This window comes from Camellia sinensis, unplaced genomic scaffold (assembly GCF_055761805.1).
Source record: "Camellia sinensis isolate YWXY unplaced genomic scaffold, ASM5576180v1 Unanchor12, whole genome shotgun sequence".
NCBI classification, from domain to species: domain Eukaryota; kingdom Viridiplantae; phylum Streptophyta; class Magnoliopsida; order Ericales; family Theaceae; genus Camellia; species Camellia sinensis.
This window is the reverse complement of record NW_028128998.1, coordinates 7,858,305-7,881,832: the sequence shown is the minus strand read 5'-3', so window position 1 is coordinate 7,881,832 and position 23,528 is coordinate 7,858,305. Positions and strand designations below refer to the sequence as shown.

The 23,528-nt window shown below is 33.8% G+C and overlaps 1 protein-coding gene across 2 annotated transcripts; it reads left to right on the top strand.

The window, feature by feature from the left end:
* The first annotated feature begins 16,010 nt into the window (after positions 1–16,010).
* LOC145814639 (MLO protein homolog 1-like) lies at positions 16,011–22,826 on the top strand. 2 transcript variants are annotated; one of them, XM_082911612.1, is made up of 9 exons: positions 16,011–16,218; positions 16,322–16,382; positions 16,858–16,943; positions 17,042–17,116; positions 17,371–17,459; positions 17,599–17,648; positions 17,754–17,794; positions 18,007–18,085; positions 22,636–22,826. In XM_082911612.1, the coding sequence occupies exons 1-8, from the start codon at positions 16,114–16,116 to the stop codon at positions 18,037–18,039; spliced, it is 540 nt and encodes a 179-aa protein (XP_082767738.1). In that variant the 5' UTR covers positions 16,011–16,113; the 3' UTR covers positions 18,040–18,085; positions 22,636–22,826. The 2 variants fall into 2 exon arrangements, 1 of the variants encoding a protein (XP_082767738.1); XR_014358007.1 differs by having other exon boundaries at positions 16,036–16,218; positions 17,754–17,807.
* The last annotated feature ends 702 nt before the right edge of the window (positions 22,827–23,528 follow it).

Here is a 23,528-nt window from a genome sequence, read left to right as displayed (position 1 = left end):
AGAGGCTAGTAGTGTCCAGCCCCCGCTGCATTCCGGTGGTGACAACGTTCTTCTCTGGAACGCGGAACTCCGAGCCATGAAGCTCCAGCTCCAAGGAGTCATGCAGAACATACAGCATAAACCATCTACTGCAGCCAACTCACCATTCATTGCCTCCATCAGGGACAAACCTCTACCTCCTAAGTTTAAAATGCCCTCGATTGACTCTTTCGACGGTACAACGGACTCAGTCGATCACTTGGAGACTTACAGGACCCTCATGATCCTCCATGCATTCCCTGATGAAATCATGTGTCGGGCTTTCCCCGTAACACTTAAGGGGTTGGCCCGACTGTGGTTTAGTCAGCTACCGACAAACTCTGTCTCTACCTTTCAGCACCTAAGTGACTCCTTCCTCAGCCACTTCATTGGTGCCCAGCGCCAACGGCGTCCAGCAACTCAATTCCTTAACATCCGTCAGACAGAGGGAGAGTCACTGCGCAGCTTCGTCACCCAGTTCAACACTGAGGCCTTGCAGGTGGCAGAAAATGATGACAAGGTCATTCTCACGGCTTTCATGGCCGGTCTACGATCATCTGATTTTATTTTTTCCTTCTCCAAAAACACCCCGACCTCCATGGCAACCCCACTTTCCAAAGTCCAAAAATACACGAACGTCGAAGATTCCCTAGCCGCCCGACAAGATCCTACAGCCAAACACCCGACCCCTAGAGAGAAGAGAAAGGACTCAGAAACTAGAAACACCTAGTTCACTCACCAAACACCTCAGTATACCGACCGACCACCCTGAGCCGATCGATCAGCGTCAACCCGACCGCACGGCTGGTTCGAACGATACACCCCCCTTAACTCCCCCATGGAACAAGTCTTGAACCAGATTCAATAAGATTATCCCCTAAAATGATCCCAACCGTCACGGTCTCCTTCCAACCGGCGAGACCAGTCCAAATACTACCGCTTTCATCAAGACCACGGCCATAACACGGAGGAGTGTGTTACCCTTAAAGACTAGGTCGAGGGCTTGATACGTCACAGACGTCTCAGTCGGTTCACGGATGCCTGCCCTCAGCAAAGGCAAATGACTGAACCTATCAGAAATGACCGCCGGCGCACCCCTCCTCAACAACTTGCACAACCTAACCAAGGTCATGATCGCCCTCTACAGTAACCCCGGGCACAAGGTAACCCTGCCCCACCTGTTAGAGAGATCAGAGTTATTGCTGGCGGGCTTGCTTATGGAGGACCATCTCGCTCGACTCAGCGGGCAGAACTCAGAAAAATAAGGCAAGGCTTAGACAAAGAAGTTGCCATATTGGACCATCCTTTCAAACAGCCCAAGCAGTGGATGGAGCCCATCACCTTTACGGAGGCCGTCTGCACAGGCATCCGTTACCCTCATAACGACCTCCTCGTCATCTCTGCCCTCCTCTCCAATTACAAAGTCAGACGGGTTCTCGTCGACAACGACAGTTCTTCAGGCATCATCTTTCTAAATGTCTTTCGCCAGCTCAAGGTCGGGGAAGAAAGTCTGTCCCCTCTCTAAACCCCATTGGTCGGTTTTACTGGAGATTTGGTGACCTCCATCAGCTCCATCGATCTTTCCATCACAATCGGAGAATACCCGCGACAGACCACAAAGTTGCTCACCTTTCTTGTCGTCGACTGTCTCTCTGCTTACAATATCATCCTCGGTCGCACTGCCTAAATGCCTTCCAAGCTATCACATTCACTTTTCATTTTACCGTCAAATTCCTTACCGACCTTGGGGTCGGCACAGTGAGGGGAGAGCAGACCTTGGCCAGAGAATGTTACGTCGCTTCACTTGAAGAGGTCAAACTAAAGGAGGGTATGATCATTGAAGCACTCGACGTTAGAGACGAAGACGAGCTAGTCAGAGGGGAACTAGTGGAAAAGCTTGTCGAGGTTCCCATCGATCCCACCAACCCGACAAAAATTGCCAAGATCGACAGCCAACTATCCTCCTAGGCCAAGGCCGATATCATGGCCCTTCTGATTGAGCACAACGACGTATTTTCCTGGACCCACTCCGACATGTCGGGTATTGACCCCTCCTTCATCACCCATCGTCTTAGCATTAAGCCCTATTTCCGACCCTTCCACCAGAACAACGCATTTTTCACCTGGAATGCAACACTGTTATTGCTTCTGAAGTAGATAAGCTCCTTGAGGCACAGTTTATCAAAAATGTGGACTACCCCAGATGGCTGTCAAATGTGGTCCTGGTCCGTAAAAATAACGGTAAATGGCGACTCTGTGTCGACTACTCCAACCTCAACCGAGCTTGCCCCAAAGACAATTATCCTTTTCCTCGCATAGATCTGCTTGTTAAGGCCATGGCCAGTCATCAAATGCTCAACTTCATGGATGCCTTCTCTAGGTACAACCAAATATAGCGGCTGCAAAGCTGACCAGTCAGGTCTACCGCGTTGTCGTCCCCCAACGCATCTAGTCTCACGGTGGGCACCTCCTCCCGAGCCATCTCTTTGGTATGCCTGCGTATAGCTTCAGACGCTGGTACAAGGTAGTTCACAAAATGTTGCAGAGGTGTATCACTCGACACAAAAGAGTTTACTTTTGGAACGTTTTGGTTTTTTGAGAAAAGATAGGTAAAGCGGATAACATCAAAAGCCCAAGGCTTGCCTGTATTCCAAGGGTCACAATTAAATTTTGCCAGCTTGAAAATTTTCAAAAAATCTGCCAAAACCGCCTTTTCAACACCCTATGTTAACCTACCCTTTCGTTTCTTACCCAACGCCTAACCTCCCCCATCACGGGATTCCGCCATGTGTACGACCACGATCCACTGCCCCCTTCCCCTACCCTATCTTTTCCATTTCAAATCACTACGTGTCCTGCCACTCCTCGAGCCCCGCGCACCGCCACTTACCCCTCCACTCGGCCACCCGTCGCGGTCGACCCTCCTCATGGTCGGTCCCTTCACTCGGTCACCCTTCACGGTCGGCCCTCGTCATGATCGGTTCTTCCACTCGGTCACCCTTCGCGGTCGACCCTCCTTATGGTCGGCCCTCCTCATGGTCGGTCCCTCCACTCGGTCACCTTTCGCGGTCGGCCCTCCTCAGGGTCGGTCTCTCCACTCGGTCACCCTTCACGGTCGACCCTACTCATGGTCGGCCCCTCCACTCGGTCACCCTTTGCGGTCGCCCCTTCTCAGGGTCGGTCCCTCCGCTTGGTCACCCATCGTCGTCGGCCCACCTCTCGGTCGGTCTTCGTCCCGTCAGTCTTTCACAACCATCGTTTTCTTCATTATTTCCTTTGTTGGACTAAAGCTGCACTTGAGAATGAGGGACTACTGACATGGATACGCCCATAAAGGTTATAGCCCATAACTTAGGGCCCAATACATAATTCAAATACTAAAAGCCAACGTTGCTAGAGCTCAACATGGCATTAAGAGCCAATGACATCTAAACACGTGGCAAGAGAAGGACAGGCCACATAAGCAGACAAAGATCCTGCAAAGTTATTGCACTGCACATCAGCCATTAATGGAGTTCCTTACAGCATTTATTGCAATAACCCCTCCCCGTCGGGACGGAACGGCCTCACCATGAACAAGGTAAGCTAGAACATAGACTTTCGGCCAAGGTGACAAGTCGAAAGGGACAACGAAATGATTAGTAGAGGATATAAGCAGGCATCGAAGACAAGAAAAAAGGTTAAGCTTTCTATCACTAATCTATCTCTACATTCCATCTCTCTTTCTAACTTGCTCTTCGGAGGGTTCGTTGGGGGACTCCCCGTTCCCCATTGAACTCTTGTGCAGGTCTCTCTGTGGGCTTGGTACAACGGGCACCAGTTTGGGAAGCGTGGATCAGTCTGACCTGTTCCATCTGGAACACGCTGTATTATCACTTTTTATTCTTCGTATAAATTTATAGAGTTGGAAGAAAAAATATATATATAAAAGTAAGAGGGGCACACCTCTAGGATCCTTTTTAACTCTGTCTCTGTTAATATTAAGAGTAAATTTAATTCATTTTATTTGAAATTTAAGAAAATACAATTAGTTATATTGACCACCTTCAAAGTTTTAATTCATATTACGTTATTTTTATCAGTAATTCATTAGCTCTATGAAAAAAAATTATGATTTCTTACCTATTAAAATATATATATATATATATATACTTATCTTTATTTATTTGAGTATTTATTTACCATTAACATTAATTTCAATAATTTTAATCATACTAAAAGAAATATTAGTGTATTATATCAAAATATAATACTAGCTATACTTTCTTTAAATTTAAGGAGGATTAGTGTAATTTATTCTAATATTAATGTCAAATGGCAAAAGAGTGGACTTTTATAAAAGAGTTAAGTTGGGGATACCAAAATTTCTATAAAATATTAGATCAAATATCTCACATAAGTGTAAGTCCTACATAAGTGTGCGACACACATTCATTTAAAATATTTGATCAAATATTTAATAATTTTTTTTAAAACTTCTAACATTTTTATCTAAAACAATCATATAATTAAAGGAAAAAGATTGAGGCCTCGAATTTGAGGCCTCGAATGTGCCTCGAATTGGTTTTTTTTTTTTTAACTGTGTTGTTTTGTTGTTGTTGTTTTTTTATTATTATTTTTTTATTTGTTGGGTTGTGTTAGTTTGGTTGTTTTATTTATTTATTTATTTATTAGGCTGTTGTAATTTTATTTGTTTATTTATTTATTTTTAAAGGATGATTATGTATAGGGGTGGGTTTAGAGTTTAGAATTTAAGGTTTAGGTTTTTATTTCTTCTGAGTCTTTCTTATTTGAAATAAAAATATAATAAGGACTCGTACAAAACTATATGAAATTAACAAATTTTAACCAGCAGTCTAACTGATCAGTCAATTTTATCACTTAATCAACCTAACCCAATTGTTTTTTTTTTTTTTTTCTATTTGTTGGCCTATGTTGGTTTTTTTTTTTTTTTTTTTTTGTTGGGCTATGTTGATTTATTTATTTTTTTATTAGGGTTTAGGTTTTAAGATACACATAAAAACCTTTCCAAAAAAAAAAAAAACCAAAAACAGAACCAAACCAACATAAAAAAAAAAAAAAAAAACAAACAGACAAAACAACTTTTCGAGACAAATTGGCGCCTCCAATTTCGAAGCCTTTAGCACGGTTCATAATTAAAATATCATTTCACATATAGCCGTTTAGGGACCTTTTCAAAATTATGCTTATTTAATTGGTGATTCTGGAAATTACGTGGTGTCCTCAAGGAGTTTGGATCCTCCCCAAGCCTTTCTCTCCAGCTCATCCTCCACGCAACGGCTCAGATAGAATTACGTTACCTACAAAAAAAAAATAAACGGCTCAAATTCGGTTTTTTTTTTTAAAAAAAAAAAAAAATACATACTGCCACACATACTCTCAATCCGTCCCTTTCTCTCTCCATCCTTTCTCATAGGCACACACTCATCCCAGCACACACTCACTCTCACTCTCTCTCTCACATTTCTAACCAAAAAAAAAAAAAAATCAAAATCACACTCTCTCTATCACATTTTTAATAAAAAATAAAATAAAAAACTATTTTAATCTTTTTCATTTTATTTTCATAATATATATATATATATAATTTTTAATATAAAATTTTAATTTTTATAAAATTGATATCATTGAAACTATACTTTTAAAATAAGACTAATAGTAAATATATTTAATAAAAATTTAAAATAAATAAAAAGTAATTACTATGTTTAGTTATGCTTTCAAAGTATTATTTTTAAAATATAAAAATTATTTTGATGAAATAAACACACAAAAATCATTTATTTTTGAAATTCTCAAAAATAATTTTCATTCCAAAAAAAATCATATGAAAATAATGAATTTTAATTTTATTTTATTAACCAAACGAGTTTATAATTTTTTTTAAAGGAAATAAAAAAAAATTCTATATTTGATTTACACCTATGTATAGATTGAATGCATTTTAAAGAAAATAAAAAATTTACATCTATGCACAGAGGTCATTATTTTCATATATTTTTTTGGAATAAAGATTATTTTTGAGAATTTTAAAAATATATGATTTTTGTGTGTTTATTTTCATCAAAATAATTTTTATATTTTAAAAATAATAATTTGAAAGCATAACTAAACATAGTAATTACTTTTTATTTATTTTAAATTTTTATTAAATATATTTAATATTAATCTTATTTTAAAATAAACAGCTCAGTGAGTATGTGTTAGTGAGTATGTATTTTTTTTTTTTTTTGTTTAAAGAAATGAATCTAAACTGTTTATTTTTTTTTGTAGGTGACGTGACTTTATCTGAGCCGTTGCTCGGAAGATGAGCCGAAGAGAGAGGCTGGATAGGATCCGGACTCGTCCCCAAGTGAGTTGTAATTTATTGAGAGGGTACGATTTATGATTTTGTATTGAGCGATTAAAAATATGAAAGATTATAATAAATTATGAACAAAAATACTATGGTCTCAGAATTTGAGGTTCAAAATTTACTCAAAAATAGATATGTATAGTAGAGATTAAATTGATAAAGTATAAGATTCACGAGTGAGGATCCTCTCCTTGCAGCTTCTGTGCTTGCGCCCGTCCTTGCAGGCCTTCGGGTCTACTTTTAGGCCCAATTTTGATAATCCGAACCGTTTATATTTTATGATTTATTCAGTATATCATACCTGTAAAAAATCAAGTTGATCGATATCAGAAAGTATATGTTCGGAAAACTGTTTATTAAATTCTTTAAAAAATAGTGTTTAGTTCAATTTTTCAAACACATACTTTCTGATATCCGATCAACTTGATTTTTTACAGGTATGATATACTGAATAAATCATAAAATATAAACGGTTCGGATTATTAAAATTGGGCGTAAAAGTAGACCCGAAAGCCTGCAAGGACGGACGCAAGCACAAGCTTGCAAGGAGCGGCTCTTATAGCGACCCTGGTCTTTTCCCATTTAATTATTGTATCCGGACTGTTCCGTAGATTTTGTCATTGTATAATGGTTGTTGTTGTTTTTCCTTATTTTCTTTTTTGGAATTATAGGATGTGTTGGGCAGGTTTGTTTCAGGTTGGTTGGGTTTAGAAACCAAGAGTTGCTGTCCAGGTTTTTGGTTCTTCGCTCGAGCGAGTAGTTGTTCGCTCGAGCGAGAGGTAGTGTTTGATTTGGACCTGTAGCTGAGCATTCTTGGCTCGAGCGAGCTTTTCTTCGCTCGAGCGAGTTAGTTCATCCTTCGCTCGAGCTATAGTTCCTTCGCTCGAGCGTGTGTCTGGGTTCAGACCTGAGGGTTTGAGTTTTTCGCTCGACCGAGCTTTCTTTCGCTCGAGCGAGCATTTGAGTTGTTGGCTCGAGCAAGGCTTCCTTGGCTCGAGCGTAGTTTCTCTGTGTCTGGTAGCTCGAGCGACCAAGTCTTCGCTCGAGCGAGCCTGTCCAGTTTATATACACAGCAGCGGGATTTGATCAGTCTTTTCATATTCTTTTGATTCAAAACCCCAGGTTCGACTTCTCTCTCTCCCTACTCACCTTCTTTCTTAGATTTGATCCACATAGGGTGTGTTTCTACCCTAGATCCTTCATTAAAAAGATAGAGTGAGGCAAGGGCTACCATTTAATCTGAGCATTTGGCGATTTGGAGCACTTTGGTATTTTGGGCATTCATCTATTTCTTCACCTTTTTGGGTTGTTTTCTTTGAGGTAGGGATTTCCTACTCCATTTTATAGGTTTTGCTCTAAGTTTTGGTATTTTGATGTGTTGGGTTACTTTGGTAATTTTCGGGAAAACCCTAGTTGTTGTAATAAATTAATTTATATAATCAATTCAGGGAAAATTGGGGAATTTAGTTGAATTCATGGAATTAATGAATTTATTGATTAAATGGTGTAGTTGGTTAGTTTAATCACTCACCTATGAAAATGTTGGAATTATGTTAGTTGATACATTTATTTCCTGTTTAGAAATAACTGTTTTGGGCTATCGGTGGAGGATAGTCGTGATTGTTGTAGACATTGCATGTGGATTAGGAATAACTGAAACTAATCACATTGGTTAAGTCATTTACTTTGATTATTGCATTGATACAGAAAATACGTGTATTGATTGAGCATTGCATTTGCATACATTGTTTTGTGTGGGAGGAGATAGGGGATGTACTCCACGGTTTAGGGGAAGATAGGGGATGGACCTCTAAACCGGATTTTGTTTGGGAGGAGATAGGGGATGGACTCCATTAGCATCACTTTTATGTGTGCTTATTTATATAGAAGTGTTTTATTGATACAGCACTAAAATGTGTATCAATCTGGAAGTATGAAGTGTTGTGAATTGAGCTTGAGTCTCATTTGTTTGTTGATATTGGAAGGATATGAATATGGTATATGTAATTCACTGTTGTAGGTTGGCCAGGTTCTGAGCCATGTTGATAAAATTGGAGAGTAAATTGTTTCTTAGACAATAGTGTCATGAGACTGTAAAATGAAGTGGTTGATTATCTTGGTTAACCATCTGTCAAATACTATTGCTTTATTCATTGCTTATATGTGGTTTAGTATATTCCTACTGGGCTGTGGCTCACCCTTTATGGGAACATCATTTTCAGGTTCAGGTGATAAGCAACCTCCCAGGACTTAGTTTGGAAGGATGCGGATTTTGAAGACTTGTCTTTAGTTATTTATTTTAAATAAGGTTACATGTAAACATTCAAGCCAAGGGCTTAACTTGTAAATGGGTTAATACTCATTTTTTTGTGTCCAAGTGTTAGCTTGGAAAGATGTAAGCCCTTAGGGCATTTATTTTGATGTTCCATGTAATGACTTTTAATAAAAGTACTCTGATGAATAATTCAAAAGATTCATTTTCTTTTAATAATGCACGTTAATGCTATGTACATTATGGGTTTAATTTGAGGGCGTTACAGCTGTTGACCCAAGATTCACATATGAAATAAATATGAGACATTGAAGTAAAACTCTGAATAATTTATAAATTTTTATATTTGAATCCGTAGTATTACTAAAGGATTGTTTAAAATAATCTAAATAAATAAATGTATTTTTTTATTTTTTTTTTTATAGAAAGATATATATAAAAAAGAAAGAAATAGAATGACTAAAAAAAATAAAAAATAAAAAATAAATATACTTTTTAATTCATGAGAGACAAACTCTGAATTCTGAATGACCAGGGCAGATCACGTGGTGCCATTTGACTACTCCTAGTTCGGAGGAGGGAAGGCGTGGTTCCTCTCGTCAGCAAGCACCAAAGCAAGCAGGAGCACCTGCTGTCACCTTGATTAGAAACTTGTCCCATTGAATGCTATGCCTTCTTGAGTGACAACTTTTTTTCATTTGTTTTTCAAAAATTATTTTTAGATAAATTTTTTAAAGGGCGATTTTTTAGAAAGTCATATTCTTAATTGTTTTATTCCATTTAATCTATCTTTTTTTTTTAATATTTCATTAGATTCTGTTTAGAATGATATGATCAAATCACTTTTTTAACTTTTTGTGTAAGTTTTCATTTTAAAATTAATACACAATAAAAAAATAATAACAGGCTTTAATTTTGTAGAGAAAATCTCTCTTTATTCTTGGGAGAATCTCTAAATTAATAAAATCTTTCCCTTATTTCATAAAGAAAATTTTCTCTCATTCTACGGAGAAAATCTTTTATTCATTCCATAGAAAAAATCTCTCACATTCCTAAAACCATAAATCTCTCACTAAATATTAATGTGAACTTTCATATTACAAATGAATACTGGTAAATAATATTTCCTCATAGAACCATACACTATGAACATTCATGTTATTTATGCTAGTGTATGACTATTTTTTTAATGTGAATATTAACATCAATTGTGATTTGTTGTGAGTAATACATGGTTAGTGTTGTTATGTTATTTTGGTATTAGAGACACTGTGAAAATTCACATTATTGGTAATTGTTTGTTGTTGTGTGTATATGACCATTCACAAATATTGATATGAACATTCACATCTCTATGTTGTGTTACTAAGATGCACAATATGTTCTGACCAAAATATCACATAGTTATTTACGCTTATATAACTATATCTAAATGTAAATATTAACATTGATTAAAGATGTGATAATTACAACACCAATGCAAACTTTTACACCATGTAATAATCATGAGAACTCATACAATAATCAGTAATATGTGAATGTGAATATTCACATTATACAACAATCATGCAATCATCAGTTTACATTGCACATCATGCAACCATCCCATGTTTCTAATGTTGAAGTTCACGTCACCAAATTCAAAATATTTAAATATAATAATCCACAATAACAACGACTTTAGTGGATGTGTACGTTCACATTAACAAAAATACCTAATTAATAAGTATACATATACACGGATATATAATACCATATCAACTCATTTTGAAACAAAAAGTCAAATCTAACTTTAATAAATTATTGAATAATTTTGAACATACACCCTTACCAATACATACCTATATGTAGTTGCAAAACAAAAGCGGTGCTAACTTTGCACCTACGATATCTGAATGGAAGAAAATAAAGTTTCAAACTGTAACAATGGAAAAACCCAAAGTTTTGAACTGTAGCAATGGAAGAACACAGAGTTTCGAACTGCAACAATAGAAGAATGATGATGACGATAATGATGATGATGATAAGCTTCTTTCTGGGTTTCTTCTATTTTGTTTCTTTCTTTGATGATCATCATCCAATTCATCTCTTTGAATTTTTGTTGTTTTGTGATTTTCCCAAATTCTCAAATAAGCAAATGAGAGAGAGAGAGAGAGAGAGAGAGAGAGAGAGAGAGAGAGAGAGAGAGACTCCGTTTGGTATAATTTTCTAACTATGATTTTAGAATATGAGTTGTATTTTGAGTTTGTGTATTTTGAAATTATGATTTGAGTGTAGAAATTTAGTTTGGTTATGATTTTTGAATAGAGTGTTAAATTGAGTTTTAAAAATTTGATTTGACATGTGAAGTAAGAAAATTTGTTTAGTTATGAGTTTTGGAAAGAGTTTTTAAAGCTTAATTCAAATTGTTATAACTCATAACAAAACACATTATTTTTCCACTATTGAAAATTCTGATCAACACCCATAACCAAACTTTTTTTAAAATTCAATTAAAAAAATTTATTATTAACAGAAAATAACATTAATCAATTTTTTAATTGAAAATACTACAAAGGAAATAATTTTTTTTCAAAATAAATATTCAAAAATTTTAAATCATAAATATTTAAATAATTTAAATAATCTAAAAAATTTAATAAGTAAAAAATTAAAATAAATATTAAAAAAATTTAAATCGTAAAAATTTAAATAACTTAAATATTCAAAAAAATTAAATAATTAAAATTTTTAATATTTTAAATTTAAAAACAATTCTACACTCCAATCGTAACCAAACACATAAAACAAAACTCAGTTAAGAAATTATTTTTAAAACTCAAAACCAAACACATAACTCGAAACTCTATACTACTTTCACAACTCTACATTCAAATCGTAACCAAATACATAACAAAAAAATTAAAATATTTAAAAATATTTTTATAAAATAGAGTTTGAATTTATTTTTATAAAATATTTTAAAATTTAAAAAATTTAAATCGTAATATTTAAAAATTAAAATATTTAAAAATATTCAAAAAATTAAAAAATTAAAAAAATCGTAACATATTAAAATATTTAAAATCTTAACAAAATTAAAATATTTTTAAAATATTTAAAAAATTAAAATATTAATTTGAATTAAGTTTTGAAAAGAGTTTTGAATTATGTGTTTGGTTATGAGTTTTGAAAAGTAATGATTATGTTTTGAATTGAGTTTTGAGAAATAAGTGTAGAATTATGATTTGAAAGCTCAAAACAAACATCACACTCAAATCAATGGGTGAAACTATAATTTGAGAGGCTACCAAAGTTTCTTTGTGCTGTAAGATTATTTTCCAACCATGTTTTCTTGTCAATATTACAATTTAATAATATATATTTAGTTTTTAAAGAAACCTATTCCACTAATTTCAAAACAGTCAAAATAGAAAACGGAAATAAGAAGATTATAATTGTGTGTAATACTTACTATTAAATATTATAAACAAGGAAAAAAAGGACCTCTTGAGATACAAGTCTAAATATATGGGACCAGATGGAATACATGAAAATTTTATGGACTTGTTGGGTTATAAGTCCTCTAAATGAGATTATAAGTAAATCTCTCTTTTTTAAATCATATTTTAGGTTTTTTTTAAATACATCAAAATTAAATTCATCTAAGAACAAATCAAAAAAAATTACTAGAAACAAACAAAAATCGGAACAAAAAAGCATACAGGTTTTTATTTGAATTTTCATTTGTTTTTAGTATTTTTTAAATATTTTTAGTCAATTTATTTTCCTTTTTAGATATATCACGATTAGGTGTATCTAAAAAACAGAAAAAAAATTAATTAAAATATTAAAAACTAATTAATAAAAATAAATGAGAACAATAATTTAAAAAATTAAACCAAACATTTTCGTTTGAAAAATAAGTTGATTTTTTAATTTTTTTAACTATTTTAATCTGAACTAAAAATAGACTCAAACCCAATCCAACCATTCTTTCCGAACTATAGTCTTGAAGAATCTTTTCTAACTTTTGTTTTTATTTAAGATAATTTAAAAATCATTTTTTTTTTTTTTTTTTTTGTTGTTGTCTGTGGTGGATTTTCAAAATCTACCTACTCCGCGTCACTGACATCACTCACTCACTCCCCCCTTCTCTCTCTCTCTCTTTGGCTTTTTAATTTTTTTTAACTCTTTTTTTAAAAAAAATATAATGATTATAGGTTGAATGTGATATTTTATTTGCTATGACTAAAATAATTTATTTTATCTTTTGTGACTAAAATAACCCCAAACCTCTTTGCTAAATAGCGCCATAATTTTGGGATTTGGCACTCCATAAATTTTAAAATATATTTTTTTAAATTTTTTTCTAGGAAAACAACATGGGTATCCTTTGAAATTTCCAGTCATTTATTTCAGCTCAATATATGTTTTAATCAAAAATATTTTTTAAGAATTTTTTTTTGATGTTTGATTGCGATCTTAAAATTAATGTGTCATTGGTTATATTAAGGGTTGGTTTGAGGTGTCCTAAAAAAGTGTACTTTTTATCTTTTTACGAAAAGATGTGCAGAAAAGTAGAGAGGTGATGTGATGAAAAAAAGATAAAAAGATAAAAAAGATGAATTATATAGTTCATGTCAAACCAACCCTAATTGTGGTAATGTGGTGATAGCAATAAAATTTTAGTCTAAAAATATGTACTCTTTGAAGTAGAAAATATCTTATCAAATAATAAATAAATAAATATTTTATTTTTAAATAAATTTATTTTCAATTGATCTCGGAATCATTTTCAATCATACCAAACATAAAAAAATATGGATAATATTTTTATATAAATATATATATATATATATATATATATATATCACTACTAGAAAAGTGACTTGTTGCGACTAATTTTTTGCGACTGACTATTTAACGGTCGCAAAAAATAATATTTACAACAACATCTGAGTCTTTCTTTTATTTATTTTGCCCCTTTCTTATTATACCTATGCCCTAACCCCCTTTTCACTTTCACTTTCCCGACGATTCACAAACACATCTCTCTCTCTCTCTCTCTCTCTCTCTCTCTCTCTCTCTAAGATTGTGATGAGAAGCAGCAGACAACAATGCCGGAGCTACTAAGGTTTGATGATCAGAACCAGTAGAGATCATTCGATTTCGTCATCTTCACCGTCGCATCCAACTTCAGCCTCTTGTTTTCCGCTTCTAGTAGCATCGATCATTGCTCCTTCACTTCTGATGTTCACAATCACGACTCTTTCGTCTCCCAACTCACTCAGGTTCCTTTTTTTTCATTTCAATTTCATCTATTGGTGACTGCAGTGTTTGTGTAATATGACAAAGTGATTTTCAAATAATTCATTAAATGAAAGGATCACCATCTTGTAAGTGAAGTATCAATTGCACGAAAATGTTTGAGTACCTGGAGACCTATTGAATGGAAACGGTCTGATGTTTTAATCTGATGAATAAAGAGAAAGAAATACTCAATCTTGAGTTCCAAGTTAAATTGCAAATCCTAATTATGAAGACGGAATTGAAAAATAAACGTAGTTGCAAGATTGCAACACTGATGTTGGATTCAAGATGCATGAGACCTTAAAAATAAATAAATAATAATAATAACAAAATAAAGAAAGACATGAATTTAAATGATGAACTGGATTTATAGATTAAGGAATTGCTATGGCATTACCAACTATATTTTACTGCTCACTGAGTTAATTACTTTTCTGTGTTCAGTTAGCTTTTCCTTTGTCTATAATTGTGCTCCTTCCCCAGCTAATGCTGATCTTTTATTCCAGAGTCAAAAAGATATAAGGCTGTTATCATCCGAATTGATAGTCCTGGAGGTGATGCTCTTGCTTCTGATTTGTAAGTAGTGTTGTGTTCTATCATTATGATAGAAATTTAACAAGTAAAAACACGACATGTACATGTGTTGATGGCATGTATAAGGCTGTTACCATCCAAACCTATTGGAATTTGTTTTACATGTGAATGATTGAGGATCTGAGTATATTCATCTAATTATCATTTTAGATGTCAGTGTTCTTTCTCTATATTTAGTTTTGGATGTCATGTTTATAATTCCATTTACAGATTTATTTATATTCCTCATGCAGAGAATGAAAATTATAGGATTGCAATTGAATTCCTTTAGATTGTGTTTAGATTTTGCCGTTGTTGTTAATTTTTTTATTCACTTGAGTGTTTCTATTTGTCTTGATTATTGCCTTACAATTGAATTTGGTTGTTGTTTAGGGATGATTTGCAAATCCCTTCTTCTCCATACTTTCCAGCCTATGACTATGCCTATGCGCAAGGACATGGACAAGGACCGCCCCCAATGGTGCAAGAGCGTTTTCAGTGTGTTATCAGTCAGCTTTTTCAGCATGTAAGGGACTATTTTTTTGGTTTTCTATTCAACTCTGCTGTTGGTTTGTTTGTTTTCTCTTCTAGTATTTAACACTGCCTTGCCTTGGTGTTTTAATTGGACTCCCAAAAGGATAATACGTTGCGGTGGAGCTGTGGATCATGAATTGTAAATGGCTATTTGGGATCTCATGTCAGTTCAGTTGATCCTCTCATTTTTTGCATTTTTTGGATGGGAATTAATTTTTGTTTTTCTGCATTTGTAGGTAATCATCAATTTTTCAGTCATTTGTATTGTTCTACATATGAAAGTAGCTTAAAATTAATAAATAGCTGTGTATGAAGTGCTAAATGTTTCTTTATGCTCAACTCCGACATTAGTGTTAAACATTATGTTGTCATTTTGCTGAAAAAAGGTCTGGATTTGGGGACAGATTAAATTTTATTTTGTGACTTTTACTCTAGTAAAGAAAAACTGCAAGCATCAGTCTTGCAGATGTCATCCAAAACATTGTTGTCATGTGGCACTGATTCTGGCTTAGTTTGATCTGCAGATATGACGGGTTCGGATACATCCATTTGGTTGATCATATCTTTCCACAGGGTTACCTTATACGATTTATATTAGGTCCAATCATTTTTCAAAATCTAATACTAATATATTGACACGGTTTTTGAGCTACGTGTTTCACTTTTAGTAGATTCTCATGTACCTGTTTTGAGTCATATTAGTGATTCTGTGAGCATCGCCAACTAGTGAAGCCTTTTGCAGGAGCTGTCTACAGAACTTTTTCAGATTTGCAGGGCAAGGGCTCTGCCTCCTACGCAATATGATGTTGTAACTTTCGAAATCATTTAGTTATTATGCTCTTTGTTTGTCTAATGGTCCCATTTTTTTTCTTTCATATTAACAGATCCATCTGACAGTAAAGTTATTAGAATGTTGGATTTATAATCCCCAAATGTTCTACTATGTAATCTGTTAGCGATTGGTACTTTAGACGTTCACACAAGCAAATATTTGAAATGTGAAGGTTGTATTGTACATGATCATCTACAATGTATTTGCAGATCATTAATGGAGTCTAAGTTGAGAAGTGGAACCACCCTCATTGTGGACCGCTATTCATTTTCTGGGGTAGCTTTTTCATCTACCAAAGGTCTTGACTTCGAATGGTGTAAGGTGTGAAGACATTCTTCAATTTAAAATTCCAATCTACATATCAGGCTATTTGGATGCAGCTATGTTTATCAAGTTTATTTATTATTTATTATTTATTCACCAGATGAAGAAATGGAAGGGTTGGGAATCAGATACGTCGTCTTTGGAATATCAATTCACCAATGGTAATTCCTTCCTGTTCTCAGTTCTCATTTAATTATTTTTTATATATGAAGATTGGGCCTAAGTTTGGGCCTTCGTAAATTTCAAATAGGGCCAGCTTAACGGCCCAGCTTAATGGCAACATTATGGACCGAAATCTCCAGGGGCTGATTAATGTTAATTGTTGGGCTCCCAAAAAATAGTTTGAAAAATTGCCTGAAAATGAAGTGTGTAATTTGTTGTGCTACACTTGGAACAAATGTAATTCACATATTTTATTTTGAGCAATGATTAAGATTCCCACTCCCACAAGACCTCCATAAATCTGAACTACTCATGATGTATGAATGAACCTCACACATACATGGAGGGCTGTGATCACTTTGGGGATGTGGGCATCATCTCCAAAAGTGGTCCCAAACATTTTCCTTTTATTTTTTAGTAATTTTTTCGGATTTTGTAATATTATTGATGAGTTTTTTTTTTTTTCTTAAACAGATCCAGCAAGATTTAGGTTTAGTCATCAGACTTCATTTGTGAGACGTCATACTAGATTTTCCAGAACTCCTGGGATCAGATGGATTGTAAGATTATAACTCAGAGTAATTATGAATTGTTCAAAATATCATAGCACATTGTCTAATTTCAAAGCATGATATGGGATTATAAATTTTTATTCCAGGTTGCATTCTTCAGGCAATTCTTTGGTTCGGTGTCAAAGGTGGAATATATAACTATGCGCAATGGGTTTATCAACGTAAGTGGGCTTCTTCATTTCCCCAGGATTTTCAAGTTGAATCTCAAATGATTGACATGTTCGATTTAAATTGAACAATATAATAAATCCACTATCAAATTCAAGTACAACACATCAATCATTTGATACTTAACATGAACACCCCTAGAAGCAACTCCAAACAGGGCCTAAAGTCCTTTTTAAAATGTTAATTATATGCATGACCAATTCTGGTATGTCCCAACAGATTAAGTCTGATAAATATATGTATGTAGGCACATTTTGCTCCAAATACCAAATTTAATTTCCACAAATATATTAAGAGATCCATGGAAGATGACTTCAAGGTGGTGGTGGGAATAAGGTAACTTCATCATTTCTTCTTTCAATATTGTCAACTATATTCCTCACTGGCTTTGGGAATATCATTTAATGAATCTACCAAGACACTTATATGCTAATGATTTTTTTTTTTTTTTTTTAAATTTGGGTTGATTTTGCAGTTTCCCACTGTGGGTTTTTGCTGTCATCTTACTGCTGCTGAATGTTTACAGTAAGCAAACATCTCTGTTTCTGTTTGATGATATCAGACTAAATTCACTTTTAGTCTTTCATGATTATATAAAATCATAATTTTTATCTTCTAAAACTTGTGTAGGCTGGTACACGCTTGCCTGGATCTCATTAGTGCCACTCATTGTAAGTAAGACATGTAAGTAATTTGGAAGCTCCTTACTGGAAACACTTCATCGCTTGAATTGTTCAAATTACTTCTCTCTGCAAAATTGTTGAATATGCTGTTCATTTCATGGCTGCTACATGTGCTTTGAATATCAATCAGACATGTTCTATTTAGGAAAGAAAAAATTCTAGATCTAATATTTTTTTAACTCTCGTTTCTGTTATTACAGGTCAAGCCCAAACCTAACTCAGCTAGCATATAAGGACTTCTGAGAGACTTAATGTTGACAGTTATTTCATTGATTTAAGGTTAGACAACGACCTCAATGCCTTCATTTCAAACTAATCGATGCGTGTTTTCTCACTATCTATAACTGAGTTGTAGGATTTTAAATTAGTTTTAGCATGATTGGATTGATTGATTGTGATTAAATTAGTTTTGTGAGCAAGCATTGTTAGGATAGACGTTCTCACTTAGAAGCGTGCTTATGAGATAAGCCATGGGGCACTAATGTTAGTTTTCAAGTCCAAGTTTGATGAAAACTTTCAAAGTTCATGGCTGCTCTAAGATTTCAAGATAAACTATGCTCCTTAGTGTTTTTTACCTAACATTTTTAAGAGAAAATTTTCAAATCCAAGCAGTTTAAAACTTATATTTCAAATCTATGTTCTATTTTACGAAGTCGTGTTTTCAAAATGCGACTGTAACTTCGAAATCTTGTTTGAAAACATAACTTGGGGGGTTTTGGGGATTGACTTGTTCAAAGTGTTTAGTTTCAGCACTGTGTCGAATGGGAAATGTGGCAATGCTTGGCTTGAACCAGAGGTCGTTGCTGCATAAATGTATGTGTTTTTGGCACCTGAGTAGTCTTGATTTATCACTGGGAAATCTGATGCTTTTTTCCATTCATTCAATGACTTCACTGAACATTCTTGGCATTCACCATTTGCATCCAAGTTTATTGACACCTGCATTAATGTAGACAAATCTAGCTTATACTCTAATCAACTTAAACCCTCTTTAATTTCTTGGCAATAGATGCAAAGGCCCAAAAATTAGATGACCTTTTGTGATAAATCTTGGGAAAATTCTAAATGTACTGAATTTGATCATGCAACCTAACACAATTCTCTCACTGAATCGAATCGGATTCTGTGCATGTAGAAGAATGATAAATTTTGTGGGCACATGATTTTGTGTCCTTAAATCCCTTGATTCTTCTGTCTCAATCCACTTTCAACTATTAAATCAGGTGTTTGAGATTTATGTATATTGAAATTATATAATTCAATACCTCACAATCTTAACCACATATGGTGACATTCAATGACAAAATTTGATTTTGAAATGAAACCCACTAAAATAACATACTAGCCTTATAGTTTGTAAAATAAGTTTTGCAAATTTCATCTGTATGTATCAGTTTATGTACTCATAGAAAAATATCTAGAAATGTTTCAAAACATGGAATGTGTAATCCGTACCAAATCAAGTTTATATTATATTCTACTTATTCATAAATCTCTCTTCATCTACTTATATTCTACTTAGTTTAAAATATTTTTTTATGTTTCAATAAGTTTTATGGGTGATATAATTACCAAAATACCCTTAATAATATTCGCATTAATGGTGAATGTTTCATGATATGAATATTCACACTGTTAAATATGAATGTTCACATCAAATCTTTAAAAAAATATATATGAATGTTTACATTATCAAGTTGCTAAAAATTCAAAAAAAATTTGTAAAGATAAAATTGTCTATAATATACCTTAAATATGATAATTAAGATTTGTTTAATCAAATATCCAAATGATAGGACTTATTGCAATATAAGAATATGTTATGAATTAATTGAGATACAAGTATTTGAAAAAGGGTTTTCTAATAAATCCTCCTATTTATTTTTGAGGCAACAATTTTTCTCCCAAAAGTATAGTAATCGTTTGTCCATTTTTAACCTATTCGAGAGCTAATAACCATGCAGATTTCTAGTCAAAGTGATGCATTTAAACTCTTACTTATGCAAATTTTTAAAAGGGGAAAGAGACAAGTGGCCTATTATGCATTTAAACTCTTACTTATGCATTTACTCTTACTTATGTAACTTGGAGTTGTTTTTTTAATGTCATGAGGAAAGAGACAAGTGGCCTATTATGAAATATGTTAGCTGTTTCAGATCCTTCCAATTTAGATTAATTTTTAAATTTTATTTTTTATTTTTTTAATGTTCATTGTTTTGTTAATTAGCTAGAAGGTTTAAGAAATGAATGTGGATGCTATTATTTGAAAGCTAATATCCATGCAGATTATCTTTAGAGTGAGTGACCTAATTCTGGGAAGTTGTATTAACAATTGTACTAGAAAGCAACACCAAACTGCCTTTTTCTTTTTTTTTTCGCTTGATTTGGATGCTGTTTATGGTAGTCTGTTTGTTTGTTTCATTTTGTTCTCTTCTTGGCTTTATATTCTCAATTCTGGATCAAAATAATTCAAACATCACAATCTACTAACTTTATTCATCTACAATGGTAGCGTAGACAGTAGACTGTCATTGGGTCTAACATGAGTAGTTTGATTGAGGTATTGCCAAGAGGAGTTGAGTAGAGTTGTGCATTGTATGAAACTTCGCATACCCTAAGCGTCTAAAATCTTATTAACAAATGCCCCTACACTCCTAAACAAAATCCCACGAATGCACAACTTCCTCATTATGTTTTGAAAATCTAAATGAAAAATGGACAAAATAAGACACCTCAAGCTAGCCTGATTGTAATTGCATGCTCTTGGTGCATACTGCCCATATTTTCGTTACAAATAAAAGAGCATCACATGCCTTGGGTGTCACATTAGAAACTTTACAGATGTTATTCCAACTCATCGCAAGGGATAACCACATTGGGGGGAAACAAAATAAAAAAAATAAACTAATTTATGACGAAAGTAATATGATCAAAAGCAATATTACATTAGGCCATGGTGGCTTCTCAATGTATTGCATCAATGATCTATCTTCTGGAAAAATTATTGAACAGGTTGAATCTAAGATCATTAGCAGCCCCTTCATTTATTGATGAGATCACACAGCGTGTGACACAAGACGTTGAGTCTAGGTTCACTACGATGATCAAGAACCTAACGGCACGTGTTTTGTTCTTAGAGTCACAGGGTATGGCTGGGAGTATGAGCTTGAGAGAGGTGCAATACTTACAAATTGACGAATTTTACGTTTTATCAATTTGCATATATACATATGGAAATTATTAACACATTATACTAACATATTGTAGGTGTCAGATGCATCTAGTGGGCAGCAAGCTTCAAAAGAAAATGAATAGGTATGCCACTCTACTATATTTCTGCATGTATTTATGATATTTGCTGTGTATGAAGTTCTTGAAGGATATCACTATATTTCCCCATGCATGTATTTGTGATATTTGCTGTGTATGAAGAGAATGTATGCAGCACAAATACTCAATTTTTCATGCCCTACGCGAAAGAACAGGTACATTATGTCATTTATTAATTATATGGCTTCAAATGATTAAGAACCTAGCTATCCACCAACTTGATATTGAATGAAACACATGAATTTCTAGAACATTATAAAACCAATATAGAAAAAGTAGAAGCATCAGTTTTTATTGAACTACCAATTAGATTACCCAAATATAACACCTCTACTGCAATGAAGAGCGCAGAACTATATATATAAACATGTGCTGGAATAAACAAAGTTACAGGTCCCATGTTCACTCAATAAACACCTCTACTGCAATGAAGAGCGCAGAACTATATATATAAACATGTGCTGGAACTATATATATAAACATGTGCTTTTGGTATTCCTTGTGCAATGTTTAACTGAATTCTCTCTAATCATGATGAGGCTGGTTCTGTTTCTGGGGCTGGGGCTGGGACAATCACAGTACAAAGGAATGTCGGAACTATATATATAAACATGTGCTGGAACTATATATATAAACTGTGATTTTCTCTCTAAACTGTGAACTATATATATAAACTGTGAACTATATATATAAACATGTGCTGGAACTATATATATAAACTGTGATTTTTATATACATATTATGCGTATATACTGTGATTTTCTCTCTAATCATGTGCTGGAACTATATATATAAACATGTCCTATCTTTGATTTTCTTTTATGGACTGCACTGCCCTTCAATCAATACTGTACAATCACAGTACAAAGGAATGTCGCAGGTTTTCCTTTGACAACAGAAATAATCAGAATAGCTTATAGATATGCCATTAACTCTGTCTGGCAACATGTTTAAATCCACATGCATCAGCAGAAATACATTGAATTCGATAGTGGATTTTGAATTTTTAATTTGGATATCAAAATTGTTTTGAGGATTTGAAATTCAAGAGTAGTGAACAAATGGTGCCAGTATTCCAGTCCTTCCATCTGATGTTTCTTAGTAATTTAATTAACTGTATGACTTATCAAATGGTGGGCCTTATATTATATTTGGTGCTGGTATGATGAGATTAGGATGTTATTGTAATCACTAGGCATCTTCCAATAGCTGCCTTTTGTAGACCCTAGTGCTTCCCGGCTGCTTTCTCTAGACCTTGATAAGTGGAGTTTTGGGCTCCTTTTTGATGTCTTGCCTAGAAAAATTACTAGGATTCTTCCCCTATAAAAACCATGTACTTTACCCCTAAGGTTTTTTTTTTTTGCATTTCAACATTTCGAAAGTGATTTTTTACGTTACGGGCATTTTATGTACTACTTCAAATATATATGTACCTGATGGAAGAATTTTGTGCACGGGTAATTTTAACTAATTTGATTATTCGGATTGCATCTTTGCAGGTGGTTGCAGGTATGACCGGTAAAAAACAAGGGTAGTATGGATATTAGAAGTAAGCAATGATTTGTCTTATCCTGCCTCCATTCCCCTTCCCCTCTTACTCTGATTAGAGATTGGAATAAGATTTTTTTATCATGTGAGAACAAAGAATTATTGTTGCTACTGGTTATTCACCTTTATTTTTGCTTGTGGATTTTAATGCTGTTAAAACATGTGGTTTCTCATGCTATCAATCGGAATTAGATGAGCTCCATAAGAAGCTTAGTTCTGCATGTTTGGTTGTCTTTACTTGATTGCATTTTTATGTCTTCTCACAATGATGTTCCCAGTCCTTGAAAGGCCTCGTGTTAGATCTTAAACCTTTAGTTCATCATTTGGGCTTTAAAATGCTTGTGCTTCATTGACACGCCTTTTATAAGTTCTATTAGTAGTATTGTATACTGGAAGTGTTTTGACAGATATTACCCCAACTGGAATATGATGAAAAAAAGTTTCACATATTAAAAGTAATTGTTTAATTGTGACATTTTTTGTTTTTATTTTGTTCAAGCTTTAATATTTGAAGAAAATAGTAAGAATATCTAGAGGTTAGCTGTGGGTTTGATTTGTCTAATTTGTTTGATAAACAGCTGGATAGGTAAAAGGGCTTTAATGTTTCACAATTTGTTTATTTATTTATTAATTTTTATTTTTATTTTTAATTTTTTGCGACGGTAACAAGATGGTCGCCAAAGATCATGTTAGTGTTTTTCTTTGTTTTTTGCGACGGCAAAATAGGGGTCGCCATAAGTAGTTTAGGTGGTCGCAAATAATTTGCGACCGTTGTTTTGCCATCGCAAAAAGTATTTGCCACCCCCATATTCGCGACCCCCATTTGCCGCCGTCGCATGGGCCG